General features: G+C 42.1%; 2 protein-coding genes across 5 annotated transcripts; both read left to right on the forward strand.

The window, feature by feature from the left end:
- The first annotated feature begins 274 nt into the window (after window positions 1–274).
- Window positions 275–8,489, forward strand: LOC148330068 (centrosomal protein of 55 kDa-like). 4 transcript variants are annotated; one of them, XM_088305129.1, is made up of 10 exons: window positions 275–405; window positions 756–863; window positions 2,354–2,416; window positions 2,759–2,909; window positions 2,997–3,120; window positions 3,344–3,491; window positions 4,142–4,216; window positions 4,424–4,546; window positions 5,024–5,167; window positions 8,394–8,489. In XM_088305129.1, the coding sequence occupies exons 2-10, from the start codon at window positions 762–764 to the stop codon at window positions 8,487–8,489; spliced, it is 1,026 nt and encodes a 341-aa protein (XP_088161255.1). In that variant the 5' UTR covers window positions 275–405; window positions 756–761. The 4 variants fall into 4 exon arrangements, with proteins under 4 accessions (XP_088161255.1, XP_088161259.1, XP_088161258.1 ...); XM_088305130.1 differs by having other exon boundaries at window positions 282–405; window positions 759–863; XM_088305133.1 differs by lacking the exon at window positions 4,142–4,216.
- LOC148330069 (leucine-rich glioma-inactivated protein 1-like) lies at window positions 8,450–15,581 on the forward strand. The gene is made up of 8 exons (XM_088305128.1): window positions 8,450–8,842; window positions 8,924–8,995; window positions 9,854–9,925; window positions 10,014–10,085; window positions 11,006–11,077; window positions 11,651–11,820; window positions 12,938–13,102; window positions 13,694–15,581. Exons 1-8 carry the CDS (start codon window positions 8,616–8,618, stop codon window positions 14,509–14,511), a joined length of 1,668 nt encoding a protein of 555 aa, XP_088161254.1. The 5' UTR covers window positions 8,450–8,615; the 3' UTR covers window positions 14,512–15,581.
- Window positions 15,582–16,085: the final 504 nt, after the last annotated feature.

The following is a 16,085-nucleotide window of genomic DNA, read 5'->3' on the forward strand; positions in this document are numbered from 1 at the left end:
GTCGTGTCTTTTGCGACGCCATTATTTGCCACAAAAGTGATTCCTTCACGCCTCCCAGTGGCGATAGGGAGACAGTGCTACGTTCTAGTACCTAGGAATTGCGACTAATTGCTACAAAAAAAGTGCACATACATGCATATTTTTCCATAGACTCCACATATATACTTGATTTTATGTAAAATTATCATTAAAGGCATAAAGTTTACTTTCATGTTTGTGGATGAAATCCGGATCATTGATTGAAATGAATAATTCCGAGTTACCCCGAAGGCGTCCTTGTTTTTCAATCGTCCTTGCTCTTCGGGCAAACGTTACTCTTTTTACTCGCTAATCTCCCATCTTCGAGAAGTAGATTAAGTTGACCCAAACTCCACATAGTTTTAAATCCCTTGTATTTTCGGACAGGTAACTGTATGTTTTCGTCATATGAAATTGGCTATGTACGGATAACGACTGATATTGCATTTTCTACCCAAAAACACGTTGTTTTTTTTAAGCTAACTGCGATTGTTAACGTACACTGGTTGTGTGTTAGGTTCAATTTATTTTGGGGATTACTCTTCGATACATTTTTGTGATTTATTTATTATTTCTTCGTTTATTTATTCGTGGAAAATGCATTAATTAGTTATAACACAAAGTGCATAATGGAACGTTGTAAAATGTTCTGAATTTGCTAGTTGTACTTAAAACTACATTTCTTCTTTAATTGTGGTGTATTGAGAACACTTTCTTTCTTGCAATTAATCTACAAGTAGGATATGTCCTGCGACAAACGGATGCATCCGTGGGAAAAGCCAAATCCGTCTTGCGGGAGTAGCGTCACTCTGAACGAGGAGGGGGCCGTCATGTCTACTGCACAGGTATCCCCCAGAAATGAGATTTTTGAAGGACAAACAAAAATATTATGAATTCGTGGAAACAAGGGCTTTCTGTTGTGAATTCTGCAATTTGGGCTTTTTTTTAAAGAACAGCCATTTGTGCAAAAATAACTGAAACAATGAGCAGTAAGACATGTCACGTGTGTCCAAACGTTTAGAGGTCAGATGAACTCTACCCGTTAAGGTTTTAGAGCATTTTAAATTAATCTGTGACGACACCAGCGCATCAATTGGTGAAATGGTGGCTGAGTGATTTCAAAACAGCTCAAGAGTTGGACTGGAGGAGAAAAAGGAGGAGTTGGTCATGAATGTGATGTCTAAGTGTCCCTGACTTTGGCATATGAGACAGATGACGTACCTTGACAGGGGTTGGAAAATTTGACAAATAAACTCAATGAAAAAAAAATGATCGGCAGAGGTGATCAGTGTTGCAGACGTGTTGTCAGAGCTTGCATCAGATTTGCACAAGAATCAATCAGTTTGACGAGTAAAGGCAGATGATGTGACCATTGGCCGGCATTGAACAACACACTCAAGAGGCTCTGAGTAAATATATTGATTCATTTTTGTGTTTGAACTGGTCAACTGTCCAGCCAAGAATGTCGACTCGTGTTGTAATGACCACCTAATGATGTGTAGCTGTGGGGATGTTTTCCCTCAAATGGTGGCATCTGCGTTCATGGACGCCTGAGCCCCGCTGAATCTCTTTAAATACGCATGTTAGGGGGAATTAACAAATTTACATTATATTCTCCATTGGTTTGAATTTGAATGGTTGTCTATGTGTGACTACCAGCGTTTGTTTATGATGCTGTTTTACGAAATTGTTTTAAAGTCTGTTTTGCCGCCTACCAGTTTGGACCACTAGATGGTAGTCATGGATTTTAAATCGTTCCTATGTGAGCATGAGGCAGCAAAATGACATAACGGAGAAACATGATTGGGGCTCAAGTGGCCCTCTAACTGTGGGAATATTTCAATATTGCTTACTGTTGTTTTCACATGTGCCAACATTATTAATTCATCACCTTGTTTTTATTTGTGATTTTTGCTTGATATTTATCCCTGACATGAAAATAGCACCAAAAAAAATACTTTGCTCTCCAAGTACCACTTTTATAACCAACATTTAAATACAGTAGCATAGGTGGCCTAAGTGTTGTTCAAAAATCAAAAAAGGGGTTTTATTCCTAGAGAGTAAATATTTAATATTTTGGATAAGCCATTGTAACTTTACGCACAGTTTAAACTTTAACACTCACAGAGTGTTGAAACAAATAGGACAAAAAAAACACCTAAATAATGATTTGGTTAAATCTGCTCGACTTAAAGGGTCAAAATGTGTACTTAAATGATTCTAGACAGTTAAACTTGCTTTGCCCCATTGTGGCATTTTTACCATTACATAGAAATGTGTCCAGTCATAAATGATGTCATTTTTTTTTATATTAATTTTTTTATTCCTGTTTTAGGACAACGCTTCAAATGAGCAGTTCTCCAGTGATGTGGCAGAGCTCCAAAAGAGTCTCAAAGATGTAGGTAACTTTTTGCTACAAATCAGGTGTGGGCAACCTAATAATTATAAACTTTTTCTCAGGGTACTAAGTCACAGAGGGGAGTGGTGACTTTTCATGGTTTGTATTTGTAAGGACTGTAAATTACTGACTTCACTGACCAAGGTGGGCACAGCAGAAAGAAAGAAATCTAATATCTGAGCGTTACGAGCGTGGTCACGGATTTAATTCTATTCACGACGCAAGGCAGCACTGTAGTTGACTGCACACATGCATACTTGTTGCTGATTCTGTGTTCTTTAGGGAGTTTATTATTGAAACGTCTGCCTCACTGCCTTTCTATTGTTCGCTTCTCAATGCAAGGCCTTGGCAAGGAACGGGAAGTGGCTGGCTTACAACCAGCAGCGAGAGGACTACGTGAGGACAGTCGTGGACAGAATGCTATGGCTGGATGGCCAGCTGGACCAAGCCGTCCGGGCCCAGTTAACGCAGCACAATCAGGAGCATTCAGAGGGTAAGGGCACAAGGCGTCGTGTCACCAAAGGCGCGACAACAGCAAGATCTGTTGAGATGTTTTTGTTTGTGTCCCTGCTCGCGGCAGAAGAGAGCATGAGCGCGATGAAGGAGCACTTTGAAAGCCAGCTGGTGATTGGCCGAGACAACCTGGTGATAGTTAAGCAGCAGCTTGACGTCACCCTCCAGGATCTGGCAGACACTAAAAATAGGTGCGTCACAGAAAATAGTCATGGTGGGAACTACGCGTACAGAATGTCGACACATCCAGGTGCTTCTTAATAATTCAGAACGATGTATGGTTAGAAAGTTGATCGACAGCATGAAAGATTAAGCATTACAGAGTATTAAGTCTATATAATATATGAAATTCACATTTCAAGTTGAACTCCCAGCCTTTTCCGACATGTACCTTTATGACAAATGAATGGGCAGGTATGAGGAAAAACAGACGGAGGCCAGTGAGCTCAAGCAGCAACTTCAGCTTTGCTCAGAGGAGAAAAAGCTGATGATGGACGAGATGAAAGCGCTCCAGGGGAGATTGGACGAGGAGAAGTGTCGCACCGCCAAATTGGAGTGGCAGGTACACTGCGACCTCGACCAGAAATGGTAGACCAACTATTTGTTTTCTGTCCTGGTGAAAATGTAGGACGTTCACCACACACCCAAAATGCAACAGAAAGTCAGGCAAGTTAGACAAATTCCGGCACTTTTACTTCCGTGGACCCCAATTCACCCAAATGAGCCCCAACTGGCAGGAGGTGTCCTAGACAGATGGATGAGAATTTAATGACAACTAATACGGCGCACTGCGTCAAACTTTGATCATTTCGGGAAAAATAGCTGTCCTCTGCTCTTTGCAGCTTTAATTATGATTATTATGATTAAACGTGAGTCACTGATGCCCCCCCCCAAAAAAAATGTTAGAATTGCCTATGTTAATAGCTTAAACTATAAATTTAAATGACACATTTCCCATTATTACCCCAAAAATAAATGGCTTACAGATATTTGCGAACTGTGGATAGGAGGAGGCTCGCTGTATTACAATAAATGTTTCAGCGAAGGAAGGCTCGAAGTAAGGTGAGTCTGTTCCAACCCAGTTGAACGTAGCGCGGACCTTATGGTTCACTTTGGTCGCATTCGTCTGCGTAGCACAGTGCGGCGGGCCCAAGTCACTTTTAAAATCCCTTTGTCGGGGAGATGAATGCTAATTATCTGTTTCTGTCTCAGTCTTCTCTCTTTCAAAGTTTCATTGTTAAGCGTTACAATGCCAGCCAGGACAAGATTGCGGACCTGGAGCGACAGGTAAGGCGCCTCTTTCAGAGGCATCAGAGAATCAAGCCTTTGCGATTTAGATCTTAGCTGGAGGTGGTGATAATGCTCAAATTAGTCCTGTGCGCGTTTAATCGTCACGTTTTATTCGCACAACACTAGAAATATCCCAGTGTAAATACTTGGAGACATCAAGAATGATGGAGATCGCATTTGGCCACTCTGATGATCTGCTTTTAGGTCCATAATTCCTCCCAGGACCTTGAAGATGAGATGGAGAACTGTTCATATTTGAAGAGACAACTGGTCAGACTTGTTAATATGCTGCAAAGAAGCGACGACCAACTGGCAAACTGTGAAAAGGTTTGTTAAAATGTTTTATGTTGTTGTTATTTTTTTATTTTAAATCGGTATAGACTGTAAATCTCCACCACGCAAGTGAAGTGAGGAAAAACAATTGCAATTAATGTAATGTAATGCGCGCGTTTATTGAACAGGACAGTCAAACGCATAAATGCAAAAGAGAAGCGGTTGACCACAACTCATGCCTACACGCTCACGCTTCAATTCCTGGTACTCACTTGGCCATTCTTTACATTATCTTTGATTGTGTTTTCATTAAAAAATAATAATAATTCCTTTATCAGAAACAGCCCCAAAACCTTTTTGTAAGGGTTGGAACCAATTAACGGCATTTCATTGAATCTCAATGGGGAAACTGTTTGACATAAAAGTAAATTGAGTTTAGTCGCCGAATAAATTATCCACTGTACAAGTGGAGTCAAGCATGGAACCGAAAGGCGTTGGGTTGTCTTAACTATTTCGGCTCTGATTTAACAGAGAAAGCAGCAGGATGAAGACTCCGATGAGGAGGACGAAGAGCCCACCTATCAGGAAATGAAACCCTGCTGGATGCCGTCGCTCAGTGACAGCAGCTTGGATACAAACTCCCTGGACTGCCCCGTCTGTCGGATCCAGTGTCCTGTGAGTAAATACCAGCAGATGATGGACCACCTGGAAGTCTGCATGAACAAATCTGAACCTCAAACATCCTGAGGTCTCCGCATTTTCCAGTTGTGAGTTGCTCACTTTATCGAGTTGTTCGGATTTGAAATGTGCACCCTGGATTTTCTTGTGTTCTACTTGTGTGCTTTGCTTGTCATAAAAAATGTTATAAAAATGAATGAATTTGACACTTTGACCTGGTCGCCGTTCCCCTTCTATTCCTCACATTGAGCAGATAAAATGAATAGCTCAAAAGAGCTTGTGTTAGTTAATCCTTTTTCTGAACTATTTAAAGTCACAGATTATTGCTTGGGAAATGATGGTCAGGCAGCGGTGCATCACGTGTTACCAAGGTGAGCGACATTCAATCAAATAGGAGGACGGATAATGTTTTTTGTACTACTAAATGGAGTGCATTGCCACTGTCCAATGAAAAGCGAGTTGAAAAAACATTTGGGGGTGTGAGATAGTGAGGTCAAAAGAAAACAATTTGAAGATACAATACAAGCGTGTCTATAGACAGCAATGATTTCCAGATTCATAAATCTAGCGCAAAAGAGTTTGTTCAACATGAAACTACAACGTGCGATCGTCACAAGATGATGCTTACAAAACACAGACTGACACTGGCAATCAAACTCACAGCCCCTGTGAGAAATCCTCGCTAATCCTGTCAAGTCGACCTCAGATTTACACGTTGTTAACCAAACAGAAGAAATGTTATTGTAAGGATTTCCGTTTTTTTTTTTTAGTTTGCCGTCCCTTTTTAAATACACTGCTAATTCATTTGGGCTTTTTGATGGTCTGGGAGAATATTTCCTAAACGTTCAAAACTCCTGTTGGACGTCTTAAGAAAACAAAATAAGTTGACACTATTTTCAACAAGAAGCAATTTTATGTCATTGATCAAATTATTAAATTATTTTTTTTTCATTTCATCCATTACTATGTTGGTAATCGCAACATGCAATTATAAGAAACAGAGCAAATCTTTTTGCAGCCAACTTTGACAAGCAAAACACGTCCGAAGCAATTCTACACACGATAATAATCAGGATCGCGTATGATTTCAAACCGCTCCAGATAATCTACACCGTGATGTAATATTGCATTTTGGTATAGTATTGATGATTTCTACAATAATGATGGTATGAAGAGGTCCCCACTGAAGGCCAAGGCACCAAACCCACCGCCAGCCACTGCCGCTCAGGACACCCTAACGTAATTCTGTTGATGCCATAACTGAGCGATCATTATCCGAGATGGGTCAAACGTCAAGTGGCTGGATTTGCCCGTGAAGAAAGCTCATGGGCTTTATGACGCTTGCGTCACGTCGCTCATAAGCGCACACTGGGATCCCCTTAACCAGTAAGCCACTGTTTGCCTTCTGTTCACTTGAGTACAATGACAATAAAGGGATTTCTATTCTATTCTAAACCCTCCTGACTATTATATTAAACATGTGACAATATTTTTCTTTAGATAGTTATCTTCAATCAGCGAAAGCCATATGAACAACAGCAGGACATCAGCGGTTAGTGGACACTGTGTGCTATTGTCTTTGTTCCGTTGCACTGTCAAGACCCGTTTTCTCGTCACACCACAATCATGTCCAGTGTTCTCCGCGAAGCTCATGAAAAATGCCATTTGTCCATTACGCTTACTCTGCTTCTGGGAATAGTTTCTCCCTCTCCCCGTCTTTTACATACACGCTCATATCTTTATTGGTCGCGTCCCCGAGCCTAAAGCATCCCCTGAGTGCTCGTTAAAAAAACAAAAAAAAAAAACAAGCCCCGACTGCCCCAGCCTAAACTGCATTATCATGATAAACAGAGACAGGATATGAAATGTTGTAATCTCATTAGGGGAGACTTGGAAGACAGCTTGTGTTTAGAGCGATCTTAAATACCGCATTGCCCGCTAAGGGACGACCCACTGGGGTTATTTACTCAACTGCAGATGGGGGAGGCATCAACTAGGGACCCATAATGCAAAACGTCATAGACAGGCTGACGGAAATTAACATGGATGTTACAGTAATGATGACCCTTCCAACAACTATTATTTTACCACACACGGAGCATCGCAATGAAGGCATCCATTGCTAAATTGGGACTCTACACTTTACAAACCCTTTTTTTTTTTAATTAATCTACTTAATATTTTGACCACAAACGTGGTCCTGAGACATGACATCAAACCTGTTCTTTGTTTGAGTGCCGAGGTTACTGCACTGAGGCGCACCAGCTGTCGCTATGACAGGGGGGGGCATTCCCCACACCCATCCTAACATGGGGGGCTGTCACGTCTCGAGTCCATTAGTTGTCATGGAAACCATACATGGAAAATCAAGCAGAAAATATGTTAAACGTGTTTGCAAACGGGCAGGAAAACCCTCTTGACAGTGAGTGGAAATGTGTGTCAACAGCTGATAAATTGAATCTCGAAACTCACGAGCAAACCATCCATAGTTTTGCTTCTGAATTTGATGAGGTTTCCTGCACTCTTCTTGTCTATCTATGAAGATGTGTTAATATTGCAGATACTTTTGTACAATCAAGGTGTAAAATCAGAATTTAATCTTTTTTTTGTTAGTTTTGGAATTTTTAATTAGTTAAGAAAACTAAGAAATACAGTTGGCCACATTTACAAGTAAATTGAAAATGTATTTTCTCATTGTTTTAAGTCAAGCAAGACAATCAACATTCAAAGAAGATTGAAGTATATTTTCATACTCGTATTAATAAATATAATGAGTTTCATTATCAATGCCGATGTCTAAATGACATACCTTTTTATGCCAGTATAAAGCAATATATTATTTTTACACAGGTATCAAAACTATATCACCTTGTTATCGACATCTGTATCAATCCCCCAGAAGCGGAATGACAGGCATTTTAACTGTGCTGCCAAACAATGCCAAAGATCCAAATATCCAAATTGAGCTAGCCACCAGTGGCAATGACATGCATTTTTATGTCGGTGTCAAACTTGAATATTATCGACATTTGGATCGATCCCACAGCAGTGCCAATGACTGCCTTTTTACACAAAATATCAACAATACGAACATCCGGTTTGATCCACCCACCAGTGGAAATGACATGCATTTTCTCCAGCTGATTCGCCACAGAACTCACACCTCCTCCTCCTCTTCTTCTTCTTCCTCCTCCTCCTCTTGCGCTGCTCTCCAAACCATAAGGCGTGGTTTTTACTCGGATGGAGATGCGAGCACCGTCTGCTCCCGCTGGGCTCCCACACCTGCGCCCGTGCACATTGCGCTCCCTCTTATGAGTGAGTGAGTCGTATTATTCTGGAGATTTCATTTTCGGGCTTGGCTCGATCCTCACCACGGAGGAGAGGCTCGTCTCGCAGATAAACAAGCGGCTGCGGCGGTGCTGGTGGCGGAGGAGGAGAGCGGTTGATGCGCGGAGGACGCCCCGGGAGGAGGATGGCTCCCACACCGCGCCGAGCATCCCCGTGGCTCGTCGTGCTCGCGCTCGTGCTGGCGTGCGCGGGGCCGCCGCCGGCCCACTGCAGGCGGGCCAGGCAGCCGCGGTGCCCGGCGTCCTGCACATGCACCAAAGACAACGCGCTGTGCGAAAGCGCCGGCCTCATCCCCAGAGCCTTCCCGCCTGATGTTATCTCACTGTAAGGCAGCCTCAGCCCTCGTCCGAATCCTCCTTCTTCCTCTTCTTCATTGCAGTGTTTTTGCTCGATTCCCTTGCTCAGGTCTTTCGTCAAGTCGGAATTCACGGAGATCCCCCAGGAGAGCTTTATCCACATGCCCGCCCTGCACCTCCTGTAAGCAAACTCTTGCAATTCTCCCTCTCCTTATACTGTAATGTCTCCTTATTTTGCTGCAAACTAACGCCATGTTGGGATCTCACAAAGCTCTTTGAGATACTAGTTAAAAATGATCCTTGACCACGTTTGTAACTAAAAAAAAAATAAATTAAACACTCATCTCATAATGAATGGAAACGCCCCCCCCCCTGCCCATGGAAACAACTACAAAAATGAAATGTGTCTTCTAATAAGGAAACTGTGAAAAGTGAGTCATCACATAATTATAAATGATGTAAACATTTTGTGCGTCATGATTATATGCTTCATTTCATTGTGCTGCTCCATCTGGCGCGCCGGCTGTCTCCACCGGGGGGCAGTATAATAGAGTCATTTTAGTCGTATTTTCGCAGAGGACAAAAAATATATACCTGTGAGAATTGTGATACTGTTCTTGTCCATTGTGTTCAAATATCCATCGCTTAAAGGGTTATAACGCTACAAATATCCACGACAATAATTAGCCCATCTATTGTGTTTTTTTAATTTGTTAGCGTTAAGATAGCGGGAGCATTCCTTTTATTTTTAGTTTATTTTATTTGCTAAAAATACATTGTGCCACATCTAGTCTAATCACATTATTGCTGTTGAACAAAATTACTACAACTACTAAGTAGAACAGCTGAACTTTATTTGGGGTTCATCAGAGCCGCTTGAATGGAGGCAGGTGTGTGTTGACTCCCATTTAACATGGGAATTGAGTACAGATTACCTGTCACAATAATGTTTTTTTTGTGGGGGGAGTAAATTGATATTTTCTTTCCCTTTTAACATTTAAATAATAATAAAATGCTGATTTTAAACATCTCTGTGCAGCCTCTTCACAGCCAATAACCTGGAGTCTATAGACGAGGACGCTTTCCTCGGTCTTCCTCATCTGGAATATCTGTAAGTGGACATGTGCTCTTAGCATGCAACATTTTCTCATCACTCGTGACTTCACTGAGCGCCGTTTATTTATTTTTTCCCCTCAAAGGTTCATCGAAAACAACCAGATCAATTCCATATCGCCGTACGCTTTCCGAGGACTGAAAACTTTAGTGCATCTGTGAGTATGACACCGCCCGAAATGTAGTAGTACACATTCTATACCGAGAGGTTTCTGTATTATAACGCAGAGCTGTTTGGAAGGGGGATTCATTGCGCTTTAAATAAGTTTCCGCCCCGTCACATTTGACGGATGAATAGCGTGCCAGAAATAGACCAGTACTACTCTGGTGATGTCCATTAAAGTTTGCATTTGCTACACATTTGTAAGATAAATGCCTCATGAATCCCTTTACCCAAAGATAATTTCACTGGAATTATCTCGGTTGGAACATTACAGGATTAAAGTGCTGAGCTCATTTGAAATCTGTTGCTAACCAAAACAGCAGCATTAAACTATGGAAAAAAAAATACGTTTCCCAGATGAATTAAAGAGCCACTTCTTCCGTATTGTATGTTTTAAATGAGTAAATGATCTCACGTGATGTGTTTTTAACACCAATTAGTGTTCCACCAGACAACACTCGACAGTGTTGTGACAAAAATCATTCGTTCTGCTCAGCCTGCGTGAGTTCCTTCGAATCGTCCCCGTATTATTTTTTGTTTGAATTCAATTGACATGACTTCAAATTGTTTACCAGTCCTGTAAATAAACGCCTGCGCAATTTGTAGTGGCGTAAATAAATACCACTGGCATTTGCTTATTTCTTGATATTAATCATAATACTAGTACAAATAAAAATGACAGTAAATAACATTCTATGTCGTCCAAAAGCAAAGAACCTGCATTGTTTTTGCGCAAACTGCATTGACCCACAGGCAAGGAAGCACTGCCTAAAAACATCTGCACTGAGGTGTTGTTCCTCTTATTGCACAATATCGTGTGTTTATCGTTAGCATAAAACGAGGAGAAGAAAAGAGGAGGTGCTGTTGGACTCGGTGATGACATGACGTGATTTTATTTTTTTATTTTTTAAACAGGAGCCTGGCTTACAATAATCTTGAGACCATCCCAAAAGATTTGTTCAACGGCCTGGAAGCCTTGACAAAAGTGTAGGTACCACTTTTTCTTTTTTTTTTTAACCTTTGCAAGTCTGAAGAATTGCATAATGCGTTACATAATGAGCCAAAGTATGCAAACATGAACAATGAGTTTCTTGTACAACGGCCTCTATATTTAGTTGACGGCATCATTACGCCTCTCCGGCCGAGGCTCGAAAAGTGTGTGGGCCGCTGGCGCATTTCACACCATTAAAATTGCACGAGGGGGAGAATTTGGAATTAATGAGACCCTCAACATGTTTGCGACTCTTCTCCACTGAGTACAGTAAAAAGGTGAAACGCATTTTTGGGACGCCTTTTTCCTATCAATTTCCCACGGTTCAGGGTCAGACTGTCTGAAAGCGTCGCAGTCATTTTTCCATATGGATTAATTTTATGCCGAGGCGACGCTCACACTGGCTAACCTAACAACGGCCAACGACACTCTGACTGGCTGGCACACACGTCACTCACCAGGCCAAACTTTAAAACCAAACCTTTGCAGTCAGAGATGTCGAACATTTTGTATCTTCCGAGGCATATTTCAACCCCGACATGTGAACTGTACCACCTGTTTTTTTCTAGAGACCTGCGAGGCAACCGCTTCACGTGTGACTGCAAGTTGAAGTGGTTGGTGGAGTGGATCTACAGCACCAACGCCACGGTGGATCAGATTTACTGCAAAGGCCCGTCGGCGCTGCAGGACAAGAGGATCAACGACCTTGTGCCGCAGTCCTTCGACTGCATCACCACAGGTGCTCTCGGGCCACCATTTTCAAACTCTCGTCGTAAGTTAGTAAACAGGGATGGTTAGTTGGTTAGTTAGAACATTACGGTAGTTATTTGGGTGTTTGCTGGTTGATTAGTTGGCTGTGTGAGTTGGTTGTTAGCTAAATGTCTCTTTTTGTAGGTTGGTTGATTATTAGTAAGTTAGTTCCCACATTTGACACCAGTCAAGCATGTTGGTTAGTTGGGTGAATGTTTTAGTTGGTTGTGTTGGTTGGTGAGTTGGTTAGTTCAAGTATTTATTTTATTTATCAGTCAAGCAGTGGTAGTATTAGTTGGGGGATTGGTTAGTTGATGGTGGGTTGGTTAGAATCACTTTTTTACGGTTATTGGTCAAGCATGTCGGTTAGTTAGTTAGTTGGTTGGTTGGTTGGTTAGTTAGTTGGCTGGTGGTGTTAGGTGGTTGGTTGCTTATGTGTTTTGGGTACTTGGGTTGTGCTGGTTGGCTGCTTGTATTGGTTAGCTATTAAATGGATCATTCAGTTGTCTTTGTAAGTTGATTAGTTAGTTGGATTAGTTGATCACTATCTCAATGATTGTGTTTTTGTCGGTTGGTCGGTTGGTTAGTAACATAAGTTCAACGTTTGCATCCATCGAGGGTGTTACTTGGTTGCCTGGTAAGTTAACTCCAGCTTTTTAGTTGGTTGGTTGGTTGGTGGGTTAGTTTCAACTGTTTACCTCAGTCAAACAAGTTGGTTGGTTGGTTTATTGGTGGATAAGTTATTTAGTTTTGATGGGTGGTTTAGTTCCAACTTTTCACTTGATTTGATTAGTCATGGTAGTTGGTCAGTGTTGTTTGCTTGATTAGTAGGCTTTGACTCAATAAGACATGTCATTTCAATATCTTTTTTAGTTTATTCAATGGCAGAGTCATATCCAAAATGTCTTACAATTTTACATCACTCCGTACCCTGAAAACTTTCAACAGGTAAGCAAAAACAAAAATATTTCGCTGGCCCAATTCCAAAGCCCTTCATTAAGATCTGCTGCCTTGTGGTTTTTGGATTACATTCATCTGATTGGAGAAACGTCCACTCTCCTGAATGCTTTTGTCATTGATTTCATTTATTTTTGTCTCGCTCACAGAGTTTGCTTCATACCAGTCCCTCAAATTTGAATCGATATCCGTGGAGGCCTTTACCTTCGGCGAAGACCAGTATGTGGTCTTTGCTCAGCCCTTCATTGGCAAGTGTAGCTTCATGGAGTGGGATCACGTGGAGATGGTCTTCAGGAATTTTGATGATATTGACAGTAAGTGCAAACTGCACTCTTTTGCCTGTTGATAAATAATGTGAACGAAATAGTCCAAGTTTCTGTCTACTCTGCTAAACTGCAGATTCGAACGAGAAGTAACGTCATCTAATAAAATTCCCCCACACACACAAACATAGTAACAAGATGATGTCAGCCCTGTTTACTCTGACCACTTGTATCATTTACATGGAGCATGATCACTGAGAGACAAATCAATTCCGAATGTGCAGCAAGGAACATTTGGTTATGGATTTAGTGGAGTTTCAGTGATGACGTTTTGTCCCCCTAAAGGCAACTATTGGGAAATATTAAAAGACTGCACACCAAGTTTTAGAATAGTTTGTTTTAAAATAAATGTGTTTTAGTCTGCAGTGAACCCCTGTTTATTGCGGGAAATTCCGTGATCGAGAGACCATATAATTTTTTTTTGAATGACATTCAAATTTTAACACGCAAACTTGTTTGTAAAACACATTAAAAACTCTCTGTAAAGTATTCCGTAGCTTCTGTTCTTGCTCACTTACTGATGACGCAAATAGCTTGCACAACAACGTGAGCCTAAAGTTTCGATTGTCGTCCCATCTCCAGGCACTTCCACGGTGATCTGCAAACCTCTGGTGATCGACAACCAGCTCTTCATCATCGTGGCTCAGCTGTTCGGCGGCTCGCACATCTACAAGCGCGACACCTCGGCCAACAAGTTCATCAAGCTCCAAGGCATCGACATCCTCAAGATCCGCAAGCCCAACGATGTGGAGACGTTCCGCATTGACGAAGAGTCCTTCTTTGCCATCGCCGACAGCTCCAAGGCCGGCTCCACCACCATTTACAAGTGGAACGGCAATGGCTTTTACTCGCACCAGTCGCTCCACCCCTGGTACCGCGACACCGATGTGGAGTACATGGAGATCTCCTCCAAGCCTCACCTCATCCTGTCGAGCAGCTCCCAGAGGCCCGTCATCTACCAGTGGAACAAAGGCACGAAGCTCTTCGAGCGGCGTACCGACATCCCCGAGATGGAGGACGTCTACGCCGTCAAGCATTTCCAGGTCAAGTCGGACCTCTTCCTCTGCTTGACGCGCTTCATCGGCGACTCCAAGGTGATGCGCTGGGACGGCGCGCTCTTTCGTGAACTGCAGACGGTGCCGTCGCGCGGCTCCATGGTGTTCCAACCGTTCGCGGTGGGCAGCTGGCAATACGCCATCCTGGGCAGCGACTACTCCTTCACTCAGGTGTACCGCTGGGATGCCAAGAAAGGCGAGTTTGTCCACTTCCAGGAACTCAACATCCAGGCGCCGAGGGCCTTCTCGCCCGTGTCAATCGACAACCGTCAGTTCCTGTTAGCCTCGAGTTTCAAAGGGAAAACGCAGATTTACGAGCATCTGGTCATCGACCTGAGCAACTGAGCGTTCTGAAAACGGGTCTACGTACAGTATACCGAGATGACAGCTGATGCTATCTTGAGAAAGGCGTGCATTTTTATGCTACGTTCTCCTTTCAAAGTGGGCAAAAGTATTGGGACAAAAACATTTTGAAAATTCAGCCTCCGAGGAAATATTCGGTTTGCATTAGTAAATTTGAATAGGCACGTCTATTATGAGAAGACCCACAAAAATGTTTGAAGAAGCTAGCCTGATATAAACAGGAGGGTTTGAGGCCATCGTTTCAGGGCTATTTTGAAATTTTACGGGAGTCCATCAAAAAGTAACTTGCACTGCAGGTTTCCCCGCCTCCTACCAAATTTTATAACAATACCAAACTTTTCGGGTGGTTTCATTGGTTTTTCTAAGACGGTCCGATTTCTAAGGTTGTCCCAATACTTTTTTTTCCCACCCATGATATTTTACTCGGATCCAGGTTAGGCTCAATGCATGCATCTCAAGCTAGAATCAGACTTCATGCATGATCAGGCCATCCATGCATCAATCGTCCACAAATCCAGAATGTGCATTCGAACGTGACTTTTACCATCAGCCATATACGCATTACATTTGTACGCCCATGTATTTATCAGCACAAAGTAATGCTCAAGTGGAACTTCGGAACCAATCTGCCAAAAACAACAAACAAAACAAATGTTTACATTTTTCAGATTCAAATTTGTAAAAAAACAAAACAAAAAAATGAAGCTTTTGTAAGCGGCAACAGCAGCTAGAATGATATTTAACGACACCTGCCTTCCTCTCCTTGTATAATTTAATCATGAATGTTTGTATTTTTAAACTACTGATGGTACTGTTTTTCAGGTGCACTCGACACTATTTTCACAACCTTAAACTGATGATTGTTTCACTTTTGTCTGTCATGTATACAAACTGCTACTGTAACTAACAGTCATCCCCCCCCTCATTCTTTTAACTGCAATCGATTAGTTATCTGGTCTAGTTGCAATGAATCTCTGAATTGTAGCAGCAACTCTGACAGTGACATCATCATTGGCTAACATTGTGCTATTCCAATAAAAGCTTCAATCACTCACGAGTCTCATGTGATCTGGCGACATGACCCACGATTGCTCTCGCTATTCATCGCGAAGAATACCGTGGCTTTCATTTATTGATTACAGAATCTTAAAGGCTGGCATCGGAGTTACAGAAACTTGTCCGACCCAGTAAACTATGCCGACTTTTTGACTGATATGAATAACAAAGTTGTGTACAAGACGGCTTGTCAGTGGATCCACCCTTGAGATGTTTACATCAACCTCACCCAAAATCCTCCTTGTCGCCACACCTGCAGCATCGAGTATGAATTGGTCAAAACGACCCCAACAGGACATCAATCTTCAAAGTGTCCCCGCAAACAATCTTGAAGAGTCACTTTGCCAGCCTGCTGATGCTCCTCCTGCTCGGTCTCTCTCAGGAATGATAGAATGCCGCCGAAATGCGAGGACCCCCCGCTAAGCTCGTTGGCTACGTTGAACACATAATCTGAAACTTGTCCAACCCAGTAAAGCATGTTTACATTTTATGACAAGAAT

This window comes from Idiotropiscis lumnitzeri, chromosome 9, assembly GCF_059441095.1.
Source record: "Idiotropiscis lumnitzeri isolate Australia: NSW breed Sydney's pygmy pipehorse chromosome 9, RoL_Ilum_1.0, whole genome shotgun sequence".
NCBI classification, from domain to species: domain Eukaryota; kingdom Metazoa; phylum Chordata; class Actinopteri; order Syngnathiformes; family Syngnathidae; genus Idiotropiscis; species Idiotropiscis lumnitzeri.

What these genes read in the sequence shown, in the direction of transcription:
- LOC148330068 (XM_088305129.1), top strand. Translation starts at nt 762, where the DNA reads ATGTCCTGCGACAAACGGATGCATCCGTGGGAAAAGCCAAATCCGTCT. An exon ending in TCCAAAAGAGTCTCAAAGAT is followed by an intron (nt 2,417 to 2,758) that starts GTAGGTAACTTT and finishes TCTCAATGCAAG; the next exon opens with GCCTTGGCAAGGAACGGGAA. An exon ending in CCGCCAAATTGGAGTGGCAG is followed by an intron (nt 3,492 to 4,141) that starts GTACACTGCGAC and finishes TTTCTGTCTCAG; the next exon opens with TCTTCTCTCTTTCAAAGTTT.
- LOC148330069 (XM_088305128.1), top strand. Translation starts at nt 8,616, where the DNA reads ATGCGCGGAGGACGCCCCGGGAGGAGGATGGCTCCCACACCGCGCCGA. An exon ending in ATGCCCGCCCTGCACCTCCT is followed by an intron (nt 8,996 to 9,853) that starts GTAAGCAAACTC and finishes ATCTCTGTGCAG; the next exon opens with CCTCTTCACAGCCAATAACC. An exon ending in CTGAAAACTTTAGTGCATCT is followed by an intron (nt 10,086 to 11,005) that starts GTGAGTATGACA and finishes TTTTTTAAACAG; the next exon opens with GAGCCTGGCTTACAATAATC.